At 46.6% G+C, this 16196-nt stretch overlaps 1 protein-coding gene across 4 annotated transcripts; it reads left to right on the top strand.

Annotated features, from left to right (window-relative positions):
* Positions 1–1505: 1505 nt before the first annotated feature.
* On the top strand, positions 1506–15642 carry LOC118076544 (synergin gamma). Of its 4 annotated transcripts, none has more exons than XM_088659897.1 (6): positions 1506–1714; positions 4086–4140; positions 9635–9731; positions 11203–11363; positions 13460–13573; positions 14709–15642. In XM_088659897.1, exons 2-6 carry the CDS (start codon positions 4090–4092, stop codon positions 14832–14834), a joined length of 549 nt encoding a protein of 182 aa, XP_088516023.1. In that variant the 5' UTR covers positions 1506–1714; positions 4086–4089; the 3' UTR covers positions 14835–15642. The 4 variants fall into 4 exon arrangements, with proteins under 4 accessions (XP_088516023.1, XP_088516024.1, XP_060125385.1 ...); XM_088659898.1 differs by lacking the exon at positions 14709–15642 and adding an exon at positions 14180–14522 and having other exon boundaries at positions 1509–1714; XM_060269402.2 differs by having other exon boundaries at positions 1515–1714; positions 14551–15642.
* Positions 15643–16196: the final 554 nt, after the last annotated feature.

The following is a 16196-nucleotide window of genomic DNA, read 5'->3' as shown; positions in this document are numbered from 1 at the left end:
GCACTGGAAACAGTGAGATAACCCTTGTTTCGATGCACCGTCATCTAACCTCCCCAACATACAAATTAAAATGAATCGTTAAACAGCCAATGTCATGCAATTTCACTGCAACATCGTCTAACCTCCCTGAAAACAAATCGGGATCGATGCTCAAGAAACTGGTCACCTGGAGGCACCAACAATCCAGCGACACTGGACAAGGACTTTCAAGGTAGCACACAATTTTAAATAAATTAAATGATGTAATAAAAGCACATTAAAAACTACTGAAAACAGCTGCAAAATAAAAGAGTTAAAAAACCAGCAACAAGTAAACACATTCTTGGCTTTAGCTTTTCAGAACACAGTGGACATCATGATACGAGGCTTTTCCTATTTTGGAAATATCTTTTTGCTGCTTATCTGTGTGTCTGAATTCTTAAAGCTAGTTGGAAAAGACATCTGGGTTTCTGTAAACCCAGTGGAGCTCTTTGGTTTATATCAGGCATCCCCAAACTTCAGCCCTCCAGATGTTTTGGACTACAATTCCCATCTTCCCCAACCACTGGTCCAGTTAGCTAGGGATCATGGGAGTTGTAGGCCAAAACATCTGGAGGGCCGCAGTTTGGGGATGCCTGGTTTATATTCTTGTGCCCAAGTTGCCACCTTTACATCCTGGCTGTGCTCCTGCTCCTCTAACAGCAGACAGAGCAACAAGAAGAATCGGCAGGTGAAGCTTTTTCCTGGCAGGGAGCATAGCTGCCAAGTTTTCCCTTTTCTCGCAAGGAAGCCTATTCAGCATAAGGGAATTTCCCTTAAAAAAAGGGAGAACTTGGCAGCTATGGCAGGGAGATAATGTATTTACCTGCTTAATTACATCATGGTTGCCATTGCTTAAGACAGAATGCTTTGTTGGCAACCCTATATTTATATAAACTAAATATGATAAACATATTGGAGCAGTTTATATAAAAAGCAGTAACATAAGTATGCCTATATTATAGTGCTTTAAAGAGAAACGTTAGCAGTGTAATCCTAACCTAATGTCTACTCAAAAGTAAGTCCTATTGAATTCAGGGAGCTTACTTCCAGTCAAGCAGAGTTAAGAATGCAGCCTTAAACACTACATTGTGTTTTAAAGTGTTCCAGTTATTCAACAGACACGTGATTCCCTCCCTCCCCCCCCCCAATCAGAAGCCTGTGAACGGTAGTTTCCTCGCAGAGCTAGTGTTTCCGACACCTTGAACAAACGACAGTTCCCAGAATTTGTTTGGGAGAAGTCTTGTGCTTTAAATTTATGGTGTGGATCTATCCTTAATTTACCGAGAGGCATAGCTGCCAAGTTATCCCTTTTTTAAAGGGATTTTCCCTTATGCTGAATAGGCTTCCTCGCGAGAAAAGGGAAAACTTGGTAGCTATGCCGAGAGGAATGAATTTATTGAGTTGTGGCAAACCTGGCGCCTTGTGAACTCTCACTCTGCAATGCGCCTGAGAGCTGCAGGAGATTACGGTACATTGAGCTCAGGTGGGAAAACTTGCCTGCTCAGAATCCAGAGTTTGTCAGCTGACTCTGGAGTGGCACAAAGCAAACTTCCTGTAGAAGGTAAGGAATCAGCCAGGTTCCTGTTCAGTACTTTTCCTTTGGAGGAAGGAATAAAGTCGTTTGCTTGCCCACATATCTCATCCAGAAAACACCTTTGAATTCCAGCTGCAGAGGAGTTACCTGTCACTCCAGGTAGGTCAAAGGCTTCCCTCCTACTTGACAGGAGTTTTAAAAAGCTGTGGGTTTTGTTTTGAGGTGGAGTGACAGGTGTGTGTGTGTGTTGCTGGAGAGAGAAATTCAGAGCAATATAAGGATGTGTGGTGTGCTCAAAACCCATGAAGCTGTGCTTAATAGTCTGTTTATTTATTTATTTTAAAAAAAGCAGTAAGCCCTGCATTTTGGCAACCGAGAAAGCTATCCCCTTTGGGTGTGGAAGAATTAAATCAGCCTTCCCCAACCTAGTGCTCTCCAGATGTTTTGGACTGCAGTGCACACCAGCCCTTGGGCAGGGATTATGATGAGAACGGCAGGCCAAAACATCTGGTTGAGCGCAGGCTGCATTAAACACTCAGGTGTGAAGTTAGCAGCGAGGCTGTTTAGAAGCGAGGGGAAAGCACACCTTTCAGCTGGGTGTCTGCTGCAAACAGCGGGAATTAGTGGCTGTGGACCTCTGCCTGCTTTGTCAGGTGCCGTCTTAAACGTACCAGTGGACTCTTTTCATTGCAGGAAAACCAGATCATCTGATCATTCTGTTCTTCTGGGTACATGGCCTTTCATTAAAGTACTGGTCCATCTAGCTTAGCATTGTCTACACTGACTGACAGCAGCAACTCTCCAGGGTTTCAGACAGGGGACATTCCCAGCCCTACCGAGAGATGCCCTTGGGGTTTGAACCTAGGACCTTCTGCATGCAAAGCGGATGCTCTACCATTCAGCTACCGCCCTTCCCCTAAAAATGTAGCACTGTATTTTTCCCTCCATAGGACGCACCCGACCATAGGACGCACCTAGTTTTTTAGAGGAAAACAATAAAAAAAATTTGCTTTCTTGAATTGCCCTAGGCATAGCAGCCAACTCCTAGAGGCCTAGGTGCCTTTGCCCCCCCATTAAATATTTGAGGAAGCTTCTTTTGCAAAGGGGGAAAGCTCCATTTTTTTAGGATCAGCTCAAAGTTGCTGAGTTTCCTTGCAAAGGGAAAAAATCCTGTTTTTATGGGGTTCAACTCTGCAGCTTCTCTAGGAAAGGGACCCATTTCGACGGTTTCCAGACAGATAATCTAATCAGCCAGTCATATGTCTCCCTCTGCAGACAAGAATTGAGGCCTGGGCAAGGGGCCGGGAGGGGCCAGGAAGGGAGCTAGCTCTCTTATCTCCCTCCCTGATCTCTTGCATTCAGCTGCTGAGCGGGTTCCTTTCAAAGCGCTCATTCCCTCTTGTTAGCCTTTAGCTCTTTCTTTAAAGAAAAAAAAGCACAATGTACCTTTAGCCCCCGGGCAATTCGGCTCCAGGGACCACACATTCACGCCATAAGACGCACAGACATTTCATCTTACTTTTTAGGAGGAAAAAAGTGTGTCTTATGGAACGAAAAATACATAAGGTTCTAGTCCTTATGGTTTTAAAAGTGGCAGAGCATGCAGGGCAGATGCTCTACCACTGAGTAGTACATGTGAAAAGGATCTAGGAGTCTTGGTAGACCACAAACTTGACATGAGTCAACAGTGTGATGCAGCAGCTAAAAAAGCCAATGCAATTCTGGGCTGCATCAATAGAAGTATAGTGTCTAGATCAAGGGAAGTAATAGTACCACGGTATTCTGCTCTGGTCAGACCTCACCTGGAGTACTGTGTCCAGTTCTGGGCACCACAGTTCAAGAAGGATACTGACAAACTGGAACGTGTCCAGAAGAGGGCAACCAAAATGGTCAAAGGCTTGGAAACAATGCCTTATGAGGAACGGCTTAGGGAGCTGGGTATGTTTAGCCTGGAGAAGAGAAGGTTAAGGGGTGATATGATAGCCATGTTCAAATATATAAAAGGATGTCATATAGAGGAGGGTGAAAGATTGTTTTCTGCTGCTCCAGAGAAGCGGACACGGAGCAATGGATTCAAACTACAAGAAAGAAGATTCTACCTAAACATTAGGAAGAACTTCCTGACAATAAGAGCTGTTCGACAGTGGAATTTGCTGCCAAGAAGTGTGGTGGAGTCTCCTTCTTTGGAGGTCTTTAAGCGGAGGCTTGACAGCCATCTCCCAGGAATGCTTTGATGGTGTTTCCTGCTTGGCAGGGGGTTGGACTGGATGGCCCTTGTGGTCTCTTCCAACTCTATGATTCTATGAGCTACAACTCATACTCCTCCAGTGTCTTCAACAGATGCATGACACCCAGAAATATAGCAGGCAAAGCATGGTCACAAAGTAATGGGGAAAGATTCGGTTGCTACACTTATTTTATGTTAATCTGCCCATGACCAGAGGCAGGAGGAAGAGGGGCAATGGTCGGTGAAACCCCACCACCACTTACAGTTTACATTACTCTTAACTTCTTCCTCATTCCTGTCAAGGCTGATGAACTCTGAGGCTGCCCATCTGATGAGATGCTTGCAGCAAATCCATAAGGTAAGGCTACTGGTGGCTATTAGCCACAATGTTCTCATAACTATAATGAAGGAGCTCTGCACTTCTGAATTTGCTAGTATGCTGCCTTCCGAGGTATGGTGACTGATCTGCCACTATAAGCAGAGGCATATCTTCTCCCCACCCTGTGGAACTAAGTTGGTGCCCTCCAGCTCCTTCGGGCAACTATTTATTCAATTGATTAACTGCTTTCTGCATAAAGAGCCTCTAAACCACGGGTGCCAAATCCGGCCTGCCAGACCTCGTCATGTGACCCGCCGAGTGCGGGACCTTGCTGCTGAAGCGCCATGCTGACAAAGCGCCGACAAACAGCTGGGGCCGGGAGGGGGATAGAAAGGCAGCCGGAGTAGCACTGCGTGGAGCGCCCCAAGCCACAGCAGGAGAAGGAGGAGGCAGCTTGCCGGGTCAGCACCCGGCAGCACCGCACGGAGAGTCCCGAGCCTCTGCAACGCAGCAGTGCTCTGTAGCACTTTGAATCCTCCTCCTCCTGCCACGGCTCGGCGCCTGGAAACGGCTGCTGCTGCTGCTGCTGCTGAAGCACAGACAAAGCACCCAGCAGCGCCGCGTGGAGGAGGAGGATTCAAAGTGCTACAGAGCACTGCTGTGTCCCAGAGGCTCGGGACTCTCCGCACGGCGCTGCCGGGCACCGACACGGCAAGCCGCCGCCTCTTCCTCCTCTTGCCTCTCCTCCTCCTCCTCCTGCCGCGGCTCAGCCTCATGAACGTGAGCTCAGCAGCGGCTCAGGCTCACGAACGTGCAACTCTGAGGCTTTACGCACTTCTCCTAAAACGGACACCCGCTGCCTCACGCTGCACGGGAAATGCTTTTTGCCCCTGGGTCCCTTCGCGCTCTTTACTGGTGCTGAATCAAGGCGGCGACCCCCCCTTCCCTTTCTTTCTTCCTCTCTCTCGTTCTTATTCTTTCTTTCCCTCTCCTTCCTTCCTTCTTTATCTCTGTCTTCTCTCCCTCTTTCTTTTTCTTTCCTTCTTTATTCCTTCTTTCCAATTCTTCTTTCTCTCACCTCTTTCCTTCCTCTCTCCCTCCTGCTCCCTCTTTTCTTTCTTTCTTTCTTCCTTACTTCCTTCCTTTCTTTCTTCCGTCATTCCCATCTTTCTTCCTCTCCCTCATTCTTATTCTTTCTTTCCCTCTACTTCCTTCCTTCTTTCTCCCTTTCCGTCTTCTCTCCCTCTTTCTTTTTCTTTCCTTCTTTATTCCCTTCCTTATTTCCTACTCTTCTTTCTCTCCCCTCTTTCCTTCCTTCCTTCCTCTCTCCCTCCCACTCCCTCTTTTCTTCCTTTCTTCCTTCCTCCCTCCCTCCCCTCCCCTCCCTCTCCCTCTCCTCAGAAACATAGGATGCTGCTTTATACTTCTGGCTCTTAAACCCTGGAACCAGGAGAGCAGCTCCAGTGAGTCAACCTCAGCCAGTCCCTTTGGTGAAGGGTGGTGGCTCACTGGCAGAACATCTGTCCTGCATGCAGAAGGACCCCAGCATCTCCAGGTACCAGTAGCTCTGCAAAGGTCCTGCATGAAACCCTAGCGAGCCTCCACCACCCAGTGCAGTTACCAAAAATCATTTTTCAATAAATTGTACAATAATTGTACATTTAAATATCTACTTGCCATTATTCTGACTATGTTTCTGCTTTCAGAGCTAGTTATTACTTACATTATTACAAAAAAACAGTAATAATTGAATGCAGTGACAATAAAGAGTGGACACATAGTCCTACAGATACAACCGGCCCCTTGAGGGTGACCAAACTGCTGGTGCGGCCCCCGATGAATTTGAGTTTGACACCCCTGCTCTAAACGACTTAGAACACAAAGCATAACGTCAGACGAAACCACCAATACATTACAATAAAATCCATACAATAACCCTTAGAAGAGACCCAGGAAAACAACAGCAAAAGCCTATACAGGTAATCAATAAACAGCACCCTCGTCATCTGTGCAGACGGAGGCTGATGGAAGTTGTAGTCCAAAGCAGCTGGGGGGACACAGCTGGAGGTATGGGACCCAGGTGGCGCTGTGTTCTAAACCACTGAGCCTCTTGGGCTTGCCGATCGGAAGGTCAGCAGTTCGAATCCCTGCGACGGGGTGAGCTCCCGTTGCTCTGTCCCAGCTCCTACCAACCTAGCAGTTCGAAAGCACGGCAGTGCAACTAGATAAGTAGGTACTGCTGTAGCGGGAAGGTAAACGGCGTTTCCGTGCGCTCTGGTTTCTGTCAGTGTTCCGTTGCGCCAGAAGCAGTTTTTTTAGTCCTGCTGGCCACATGACCCAGAAAGCTGTCTGTAGACAAACAGACAGGCGAGATGAGCACCGCAACCCCATAGTCGCCTTTGACTGGACTTAACTGTCCAGGGGTCCTTTTAGCCTGATGTGGCTTATGGCCAGTTTTGAGCCTTTCTTCTCTCCTATTCTTACAAGTTAAACCTATGTCCTGTTTTGCGTTCCTCGTTCCTGTCCTTTGTCACTTTCTCCACTCCATCAGTCTTCTGGGACCAAAAAAACCTTTAAAATGCTGATTGCAGGATTATTATTTTTTACTGCCTGGCTGTCTGTTTGGCATCTTCCCCCCTCTGCTGGTTGAACTTAGTCATTGCACTGGCGTATGTGGGTCAGCCCTTTGATTCTTTTCAATTCTCTTGGGGACTCAGCGACCTTCAAGGAAGTGTTCTTTATGTGTTGCATAACTTAGCTTTTCGCTCTCAGGTTCTGGTTTGAAAAGTTTATTGTTTTTCCTTCTCTGTGGCAAGCGTCGGCCTGGAGGGAGAGAAGACATGGATCATCTTATGGTTTGGGAACCGAAGGATTGGATAAATAGTAATTTTTGGTGTGCCTGCAGCCCTACGAAAAGGACTTTTGAAAAGCCTTCCTCAAATCTCTCTTTAATTCCTGCACATTCCACAGATGCAACCAGGACAAAACTGCTTTTCCGACTCTTCTCTGGCTAAATATTTGCTCTTCCCAAATGATTGGCTGGATCAGGGGCTGAATAATAATAATAATAATAATAATAATAATAATAATAATAATAATAATAATAATATAATTATAATTATAATTATAATTATAATTATAATTATAATTATTATTTATACCCTGCCCATCTGGCTGAGTCTCCCCAGCCACCCTGGGCGGCTAAGAAGAAGAGTTTGGATTTGATATCTTGCTTTATCATTACCCGAAGGAGTCTCAAAGCGGTTAACATTCTCCTTTCCCCTCCTCCCCCACAACAAACACTCTGTGAGGTGAGTGGGGCTGAGAGACTTCAGAGAAGTGTGACTAGCCCAAGGTGCATGTGGAGGAGTGGGGACACGAACCCAGTTCACCAGATTACAAGTCCATCGCTCTTAACCACTATACCACACTGGCTCAAGTGGTGTGGCCCTCAAGTCCTCTTCACCTGGCCCTTGAGACTCTTCCCAAGACACACTCCTCTCCATGAGCGTCTCAGTCTGCCTAATGTTGACCCTGACCATTGGTCCATCTAGCTGAATGCTCCTGATTGGCAGCGGCTTTCCTTTCCAGGATCTCTGGCAGAGAGAGAGAGGTCCTTCCGATCACTTGCTTCCTGGGGTCCTTTCAACTGGGGGTACCACAGACTAAACACAGTGTGGTCTGTAGTGCTGGCAAAATGTGTGCTCTGCCATTGAGCCATGGCTGCTCCTCCCTCTTTGAATGCTCTGGTTCAGTTATTCTGCACAGTCCGTAGAGCCTTGAAAGCTCCTTTGAGCACACAGGGATGCACCAGAATTTCCAGGCTCAGTACACCTGTGAAACATGTAACTTCTTCATCTGGTCTACTCAGGACTCTCCATTGGTCACACAAACACCCGCTCTGCAAACTCCTTGAGTGTTTTCGTCTGGCTGGGATGAGCATTTGAATTCTGATAATGCATCTTTCTTGACTGAACAGAGAATGGAGGAGGGTGTCTGAGAGTGCAGAAACTAGCTAGCTTTACAAATCAAAAAAACACATCCCACCTTCATTGCTTTGCGCACTTTTGGCAAACCTTCTAGCCCTCAAGGCAGTTGCCTGAAGGGAATGAGGCAGATTTAACTTCTCTTAGAGAAAAGTGCCCCTAAATTGCTTCTAGGCAATGCGTTCATTCTGATTTTTTTGGTGGGGTGGTTATAAGACGTTACAGCAAGCAATTCTTGCCGCGTGCATTTCCCCATCACTTTCCTTACTGCGAAAAGTGCAATTTTTTATTTTGGGGCAGAAGAGAGTTTGGTGCACCAGAGTTCACTTCAGTAGCACAAGCTGAATCTGTTGATGTGCATGTTTGATCCACTGCTAAAACAGCGGCTGTTTGGAAGCACCCGAAATAGAGGAAGAGGAGGCAGGGGTAGGGTATTAGCATGTGTGGCTAAGGGCTAAGGGCTAAGGGTTAAAACTGCCACTTTTATTTTGGGGAGAAAAAAAGCAAAAAAACACCTTTATTTTTAAAAGCAAAACATCATGCAATAGCTAGCAAGCTTCTGAGTTCAGCAGAACTCTTCATTGGGTTGGATATTAAGCAATGCAGGAATGAGGGAGAAAGCTGACTTTCTATTGAAACTCTAATGTCTGCATGGTTCAAAAGCTCACTTTTGTCGCATTGTCTTTTTTATATATAAATATTTTTTATTGATTTTGTAACAAATAGAAAAAGAACAAAATACAAAAATACAAAAAGCTTAAAGAAAAGAAGACAAAATTAAAGAGCAAAAACCAAGAAAAAACAGAAAAACAATTCTTTAACATTTAATCCAATATGTATCTTACCCTGCCGACTTCCTCCTTCCCCCCCTCCACGTTTCTATTCCTGTCCATTGCAACACTCTCTACTTCTTTATCTATTTCTTCTTCTAATATAGCTATAATAAATGTTTTCAATAATTATTTTACATTTGAGACTTATTTCCTTCTCACAAACGCTTAATGCTTCTTCAGCATCTTTGAGTATCCACTTCCCTTATTGTCCAATTCTAATCTTATATTTCTCTAGATAAATCTTACATTTCTTCCAGTCTCCTTCCACCGTCTCTTCTCCCCGATCTCGGACTCTCACAGTCAGTTCAGACAGTTCCATAAATTCTATCAGCTTCATCTGCCAGTCATCCACCGTAGGTAGATCTTCAGATTTCCAATTCCTTGCTAATACAATTCTAGCTGCTGCTGTGGCATACAGAAAAAAAAGTAACACCCTTCTTTGGCAATTCTTTCCTTGTAATTCCGAGTAAAAAGGCCTCTGGGTTCTTAACAAACGTGTTTTTAAACACTTTCTTCAACTCATTATAAATCTTATCCCAGAAGCTCTTTACTCGGGGTCTTTTGTCGCATTGTCTTAGGGGTTTTGGTGTTCGGATTGCTGTGACGACTGCCTGTGCTTCAGAGTTTGCTGTTGTTAGTGACCCAGCTCTGGTGTGCAGAGATGAACACCCCCCAGGACGTTTGTTACAGTCTCTCTCCCTCTTTCCCCTGCAGGTATTCAGCAATGCCAATGAAATCCTCGCGGGCATCAGTCACCCATCTGTGTGCAGCGAAGTGCTGCTGTCTGCACCAGGGACTGCCTATATCCTGGGTATGGTATGGATTTGTGCCTATAAAAAAAAGCCCAGCGTCACAACCTCTGCTGCCTATCGGTCTCCCTTTTCCGGAACTTGGGGGGGGGCCATTTAGTGAAGCTGAATGTTGGAAGGTTCGAGACAGACAAAAGGCAGTACTTCTTCACACAGCTATGGAACTCGCTGCCACGGAAGGCAGTGGGGGCTGAGAAACCTGGATAAGTTTAAAAAACATTAGACAAGTTCTTGGAAAAGGCTAACAAATGGCATGCTCTGCCTTCACGGTTGGAGACCAAAATGCCTCTGAATAACAGCTGCTGGGAAGCTCAGGAGCAGTGACGTAGCGTGGGTTGCCAAGGCCCGGGGCAATGTGGAGGGAAGAGAGGGAAATGGATGGAAACGGATGGAAGATGCATACAAATTCAACTGCATTTGCGCCACCCAGGAGATTGTAGCTGTAGAGATAAGAAGAGTCATTGCCATTGGCTGGAGAGGTCATTTCCTGGTTCGTATGGAGAAGCCATTTTCAACAGAGCCCAGCCAGGGAAGTGCACAGCTGTAAGAAGAAGAAAAAAGGGACGCGGGTGGTGCTGTGGTCTAAACCACTGAGCCTCTTGGGCTTGCCAATGAGAAGGTCGGTGGTTCGAATCCCCACAACGGAGTGAGCTGCCATTGCTCTGTCCCAGCTCCTGTCAACCTAGCAGTTCAAAAGCACACCACTGCAAGTAGATAAATAGGTACCGCTGCAGTGGGAAAGTAAACAGCAGGCACCCCCAAACTTCGGCCCTCCAGATGTTTTGGACTACAATTCCCATCTTCCCTCACCACTGGTCCTGTTAGCTAGGCCAAAACATCTGCAGGGCCGTAGTTTGGGGATGCCTGGTAAACAGCGTTTCCATGCACTGGTTTCCATCACAGTGTCCCGTTGCGCCAGAAGTGGTTTAGTCATGCTGGTCACATGACCTGGAAAGCTGTCTGTGTACAAACGCTGGCTCCCTTGGCCTGAAAGCAAGATGAGCGCCGCAACCCCATAGTTGCCTTTGACTGGACATAATTGTCCAGGGATCCTATACCTTTCTGCACAGCTGTATTAAGACAGCACCAAGTGCTGAAATTTTGCGCCCCTAACAAATTTGCAACCGCCCCTGTAGCCCCTTCCCAATGCTACACCACTGTGCAGGAGGAGAGAGGTTTCTTGTGCATCTGGTTGCCCACTGTGAGAGCAGGATGCTAGCCTAGATAAGCCACTGGCAGCCTAAATTTGCCGGTATGCAGCTGGATCACACCCACAAAACAGTGGCCTTTGGGAAGTGGCTGTTGCAGCAATGCTTGCAAGATGTGACTTGAACCCCCAGAGGTGATACCCTCCCTCACTAGTTCCTAAGTAACTCCACTCCACTGGTTTATGCTTGTGCACATGCCAATCTATATCCCAAGAGCTGTAGAGGACGACTTTCCTTGCTGTTTCTTTTTTCTTTTTGCATCCAGGGTTGTCGGAAGTGTACCGGGTCTCCAAGCGCTTGGAAGAAGGGATGAAGGCTCGGAGAGCGGAGAGCGAAGCACTGCTGCATTGCCTGCGCAAGGTGGAGCTGGCTTGGAACAACCTCCTGTCCTTTCTCGTCTTTGGCCATTCTGCATTTCAGATGCTGGTAAGGAGGTCTTAGCGGTTGCGTCAAGAACACCCGGAGGCAAAGGTTGGCGCTGACCCCACCTCTCCCTCTGCTCAGTTTATTTGGTGGGTTTTCTCTCTTATGGCAGCTTGTTTACATACCCTCCAACAATTCTCCGATGAAAACAGGGACATCCTAAGGAACAGCAGGGCGTTCTGGGACCCAACCCGAAACTGGGATGGCTTCTGTAAATCCGGGACTGTCAAAACTGGGACACTTGGAGAGTCTGTCTTTATTGGGCTTGCTGAGGCTTGGTCAATAGCAGTAGAAATTGGAGAAAGTCCAGAAATAAACGATAAATTGCAAGAACTCAGGCCAAAATTGGTACACTTTGACCTGTGAATCTTTGGTAAGCTACCTCTGTTTATTATAAGCAATATAACTTTGTCTTTAGAAAATTACAAGTATTCCTGAAATAAGGATTATTATTTTAAGATGGTTTATCATTTAAAGCACAGAGAAGCTATTTTTGTACATTATAAGCAATTTAACTATTTAGAAAACAGAATGTAAGTTTGATGTAAGGTTAGTTACTCACAGATATACCTGTTATGTGCATTTAAACATAGTCTCTGTCTTTTACATATGATAAAACTTTATGTTTAGAGATCTGAATGTATTTTTATTATAAGGAGAATTATTCTAAGATTTATTTCAAATTTCTCAATATTCCAGCTGACAAAGAATAGTCGAAACAGGGCCTTGTCCTGATTTTTACTGGAATTTACCTTTATTTGCCTTCAGTATTGGGATTGATTCCTATTTAAACTCCGCATCACATCAATAAAATCTAGTGAAGATTTATTTGAAACCCATCTTCTTTTGGCCTGAGTTCTTGCAATTTATCGTTTATTCAAGGCTTGGTCAATGGCACTCTGGGAAATGGTGTCATCCTTCCGGCGGTGAAATAAGCAGCAGCTTATTTATTTGTCCCTTAGGAAGCTAGGAAGCTGTCAAATGGAACTGGGCCACCCAGCTCAGGAATGTCCGCATCATCTGATCATTCTGTTCTTCTGGGTACATGCAGAGGCAGAGCTAGCTGCTCTGGCACCCAGAGTGGCACACATGCTGTGCACCCAGGAGCGGGGCGAATGGCGAGCGTCCCAGGGCAGTGGCGCCATCCGTAGCAAGCGTCCCAGGGGGGCGGGATGGCGATGTCACCCCCCTCAGGGATGACACGCGGGGCGGACGACACCCATCACACACCCCTTCCGCTGCCAGTGTGTACCTGGCCTTCCATTAAAATATTGGTCTGTCTAGCTCAGTATTGCCCACACTGACTGGCAGCAGCTCTCCAGGATTTCAGGCAAGGGGATATTCCCAACCCAACTTGTGAGATGCTTCCAGGGATTGAACCTGAGGCCTTCTGCAGGCAAGGCAAGCACTCTACTACTGAGCTTATTCTCTTAAGACCATTGGTCCATCTACCTCAGTATTGTCCACACTGACTGGCAGCGGCTCTCCAGGGTTTCAGGCAAGGGGATAATCCCAACCCAACTTGTGAGATGCTTCCAGGGATTGAACCTGAGGCCTTCTGCAAGCAAGGCAAGCACTCTACTACTGAGCTTATTCTCTTAAGACCATTGGTCCATCTACCTCAGTATTGTCCACACTGACTGGCAGCGGCTCTCCAGGGTTTCAGGCAGGGGACATTCCCAAACCAACCTGGAAATTCTGATATTGAACCCAGGACCTTCTGCATGCAAAGCAGGTGTTCTGCCACTGAGCTGCAGCCATTCACTGTGCTGAATCAGACTCTTGGTCCATCGAGCTCAGTGCTGTCTACACTGACTGGCAGCAGCTCTCCAGGGTTTCAGGCGGGGAGTCTTTCTCAGCCCTACCTGGAGATGGTGGGGATTGAACCTGGGACCTTCGGCATGCAAAGCAGGTGCTCAACTACTGAGCTAACCTTCTTCACAATCTCTCTCAGCATTCCTTACTCTGACTGGCAGCATGCTTCTTCAGAGTTCTGATCCTTGACCAAGTGCCTGGGGTTTCTGATTTGGGCTGTGGGGCAGAGAAAGCCAGGCACTGACACTTTGGGTGCCCCCCCCCCCGGTTGACTTTGCTTACAGAATGTTAACCTGCTGGAGCCATCTGGTGAAAGTGACTCACGCTTGTCAGCTTCTGACTTAGCACCCGAAGCAGTCTGTGGGGTGTGCCTAACTGAGGTGAAGCGGGAGCCCCAGGTGAGCTTCTTCATTTTTAAATTTGTTTCACACACGGAACGGGGAATCTGTGGACCTCTAGATGCTGGTGTTAAAAGTGCCAGACTAGGGACCTAGGAGAGCAGGGTTCGAATCCCCACTCAGCCATGGTATATCTACGGTATATCTAACAATCCAGGATAGCAGCGGGAAACGGTGCTGGAATAAGGGAATTCCCAGCAAAAAAAGGGAAGGTTGACAGCTGTGGCTTGGAATAAGGGAGTTTCCTGCAAAAAAAGGGAGGGTTGACAGCTATGCAACCTTGCAGTTTGTAAGCACACCAGTGCAAGTAGATAAATAGGTACAGCTGTGGCGGGAAGGTAAACGGCATTTCTGTGTGCTCTGGATTCCGTCACAGTGTCCCATTGCACCAGAATCGGTTTATTTATGCTGGCCACATGACCCAGAAAGCTGTCTGTGGACAAACGCCGGCTCCCTCGGCCTGAAAGCGAGATGAGCGCCACACCCCATAGTCGCCTTTGACTGGACTTAACCGTCCAGGGGTCCTTTACCTTTGCCTTTATCCACATTAAAAAATGACCATAATAGTCGTTGTTGTTAAATTTATTGCCTTCCCTTCACTGGCAGGTCCCAGGGTGGGTTACATCAGCTTAAAATTCAGGATTAAAAACAGTTGAAACATTACGGTTGGAGGAATACGTTGGGTCCTGAAAACTCACATCTCAGGTGTTCAAGCATTTACTGAAAGCTGAACAACAGAGGTGCTAGGCGTATGCAATACAAATGCAATACAGCATGAAAACAGAAGGACCCCCTTAACAGCCACTAATAACAAAACGTCATCTTAGTCTAAGAGACGCCTTGGGGAAAACACAATTCTGTAATTGGTGTTGAAAAGATCTTAAGGAAGGTTTCAGGTGGATCACACTGGGACGGGTATCCTGCAGACAGGGAGCCATGACCGAAAAGGCCTTGTTTATTTTTCTTTGCCTTCTCAGGTGAGTTCTGGAAACTCAGGTCCTATTATGTACGAAGGTAGCTGTTATCACGCCAACTGTGCCAATTTCTGGCTGAACTGTGTGGATGCCACTCTGCCAGGAGGGACGTGATTCTTTGCTCTCCCCCCCCCCCTTCCAACTTTCTGAATGTACTCCAGTCGTCAGTTTCTTTGGAGGTTAAGAAGATCTGGAGAAACAAAGAGAGACTTTTGGAAGGCTACAGAATCGTCTCCCAAGGCTTCATTGGTGGTGGGAAGTATCTTTGGAGAGACAAAACAAGATAGCCCGAAACCAGCCTTTATCTTGTTTTTGTAGGATGCTTTAAAATGTGCCCAGGAACAACCTGTTTTCTAATTTGTTCCGAGCACTTCTCTATCTGGATTCTGGGTTTGCATCCAGACTAAATCAGTGGTGGTTCAGCCCTGTGAGCATCAGTGGGACTACGCAGAACCTTTTTGCACGATTGATGTTGTTGGGGAAGCTTCTACCTCAAGTGACCTGCTATTTTTGGATCTGCTATGACCGTTTTGCCCACCCAGCCAAATGTCTGCTAGATGTTTTGGACTACAATATATAATTTGGTACAGTATTTGAATGATTGGTATTAGCAATTGTATTATAATTTGGTATTGTTATAATGAGGCTGTTATTGCATGGTAATTGAAAATTAATAAAAAAATATTATCAGCCTGGTGACCAACAGAAGTTTGACACTACAACTCCCATCAGCTCCAGAATCATACGGCCATGCTGCTGGCTGAGAGTGATGGGAATTGTAGTTTAAAATTTCTGGTGGTCACCAGGCTGGACTAGGGCTTAGCAGTGTGAGACCTGACCCGGGCAGCCACGATTTACATCCCTGGTATCTTTGCTCCATTGCCAATTTTATGCCATCTTACTTTGGGCCTACTGAATTGAATTAGCCTTGCCCTTGGGTAAGTACGTAGCATGGCATTTGCAACCAGTATCGCCAAATAAAGTCTTAATGCAGGTCCGTAGCCTGAAATAAGGTGAGGGTAAAGAGGCTTAAGGAAATACTGTAAAATGCAAGTAGTCTTTTATTTTACTAATTAAACATATTGTTCAATTTTATTAATATAGGTGCTCTGTGTGCAAGTCAATTGATGAACCTAATACTAGTTCTGCTAGCCTGCCTGCCTGCCTGTGTGCTCCTGCTGGGCAGCTCCATGCCAAGCCATACAGAGGAAGCAAGCAAGCAAGGAAGGAAGTGGGTAAAGGAGGGGTGGGCAGCCAGGCAGGGGACAGACATGCTGCACACTCACATGTGCCCCCTTGCTCCTCTTGGAGGCAAGCCAGAAACAGAGGGTGGCGCCCAGCTGGGGGGAGGCAGGAGACTGAGGGAGGGAAGCAGGAAGGGGGGGCAGAGGAATATTGAGGGTGCTGTGCCCCCAGAATAAAATTAAAGGTAAAAAAGGTAAAGGAGCCCTGGACGGTTAAGTCCAGTCAAAGGCGAATATGGGGTTGCGGCGCTCATCTCACTTTCAGGACAAGGGAGCCACCGTTTGTCCACAGATAGCTTTCCAGGTCTTGTGGCCAGCAGGACTAAACCGCTCCCACACAGGAACAATGTGACAGAAACCAGAGCGCACGGAAACACTGTTTACCTTCCCGCTGCAGTGGTAGCT

Source organism: Zootoca vivipara, chromosome 16 (assembly GCF_965207765.1).
Source record: "Zootoca vivipara chromosome 16, rZooViv2.hap1.1, whole genome shotgun sequence".
Lineage (NCBI taxonomy): Eukaryota > Metazoa > Chordata > Lepidosauria > Squamata > Lacertidae > Zootoca > Zootoca vivipara.
Note: the sequence above shows the minus strand (reverse complement) of the source record. Positions and strands in the feature narration are given on the sequence as shown.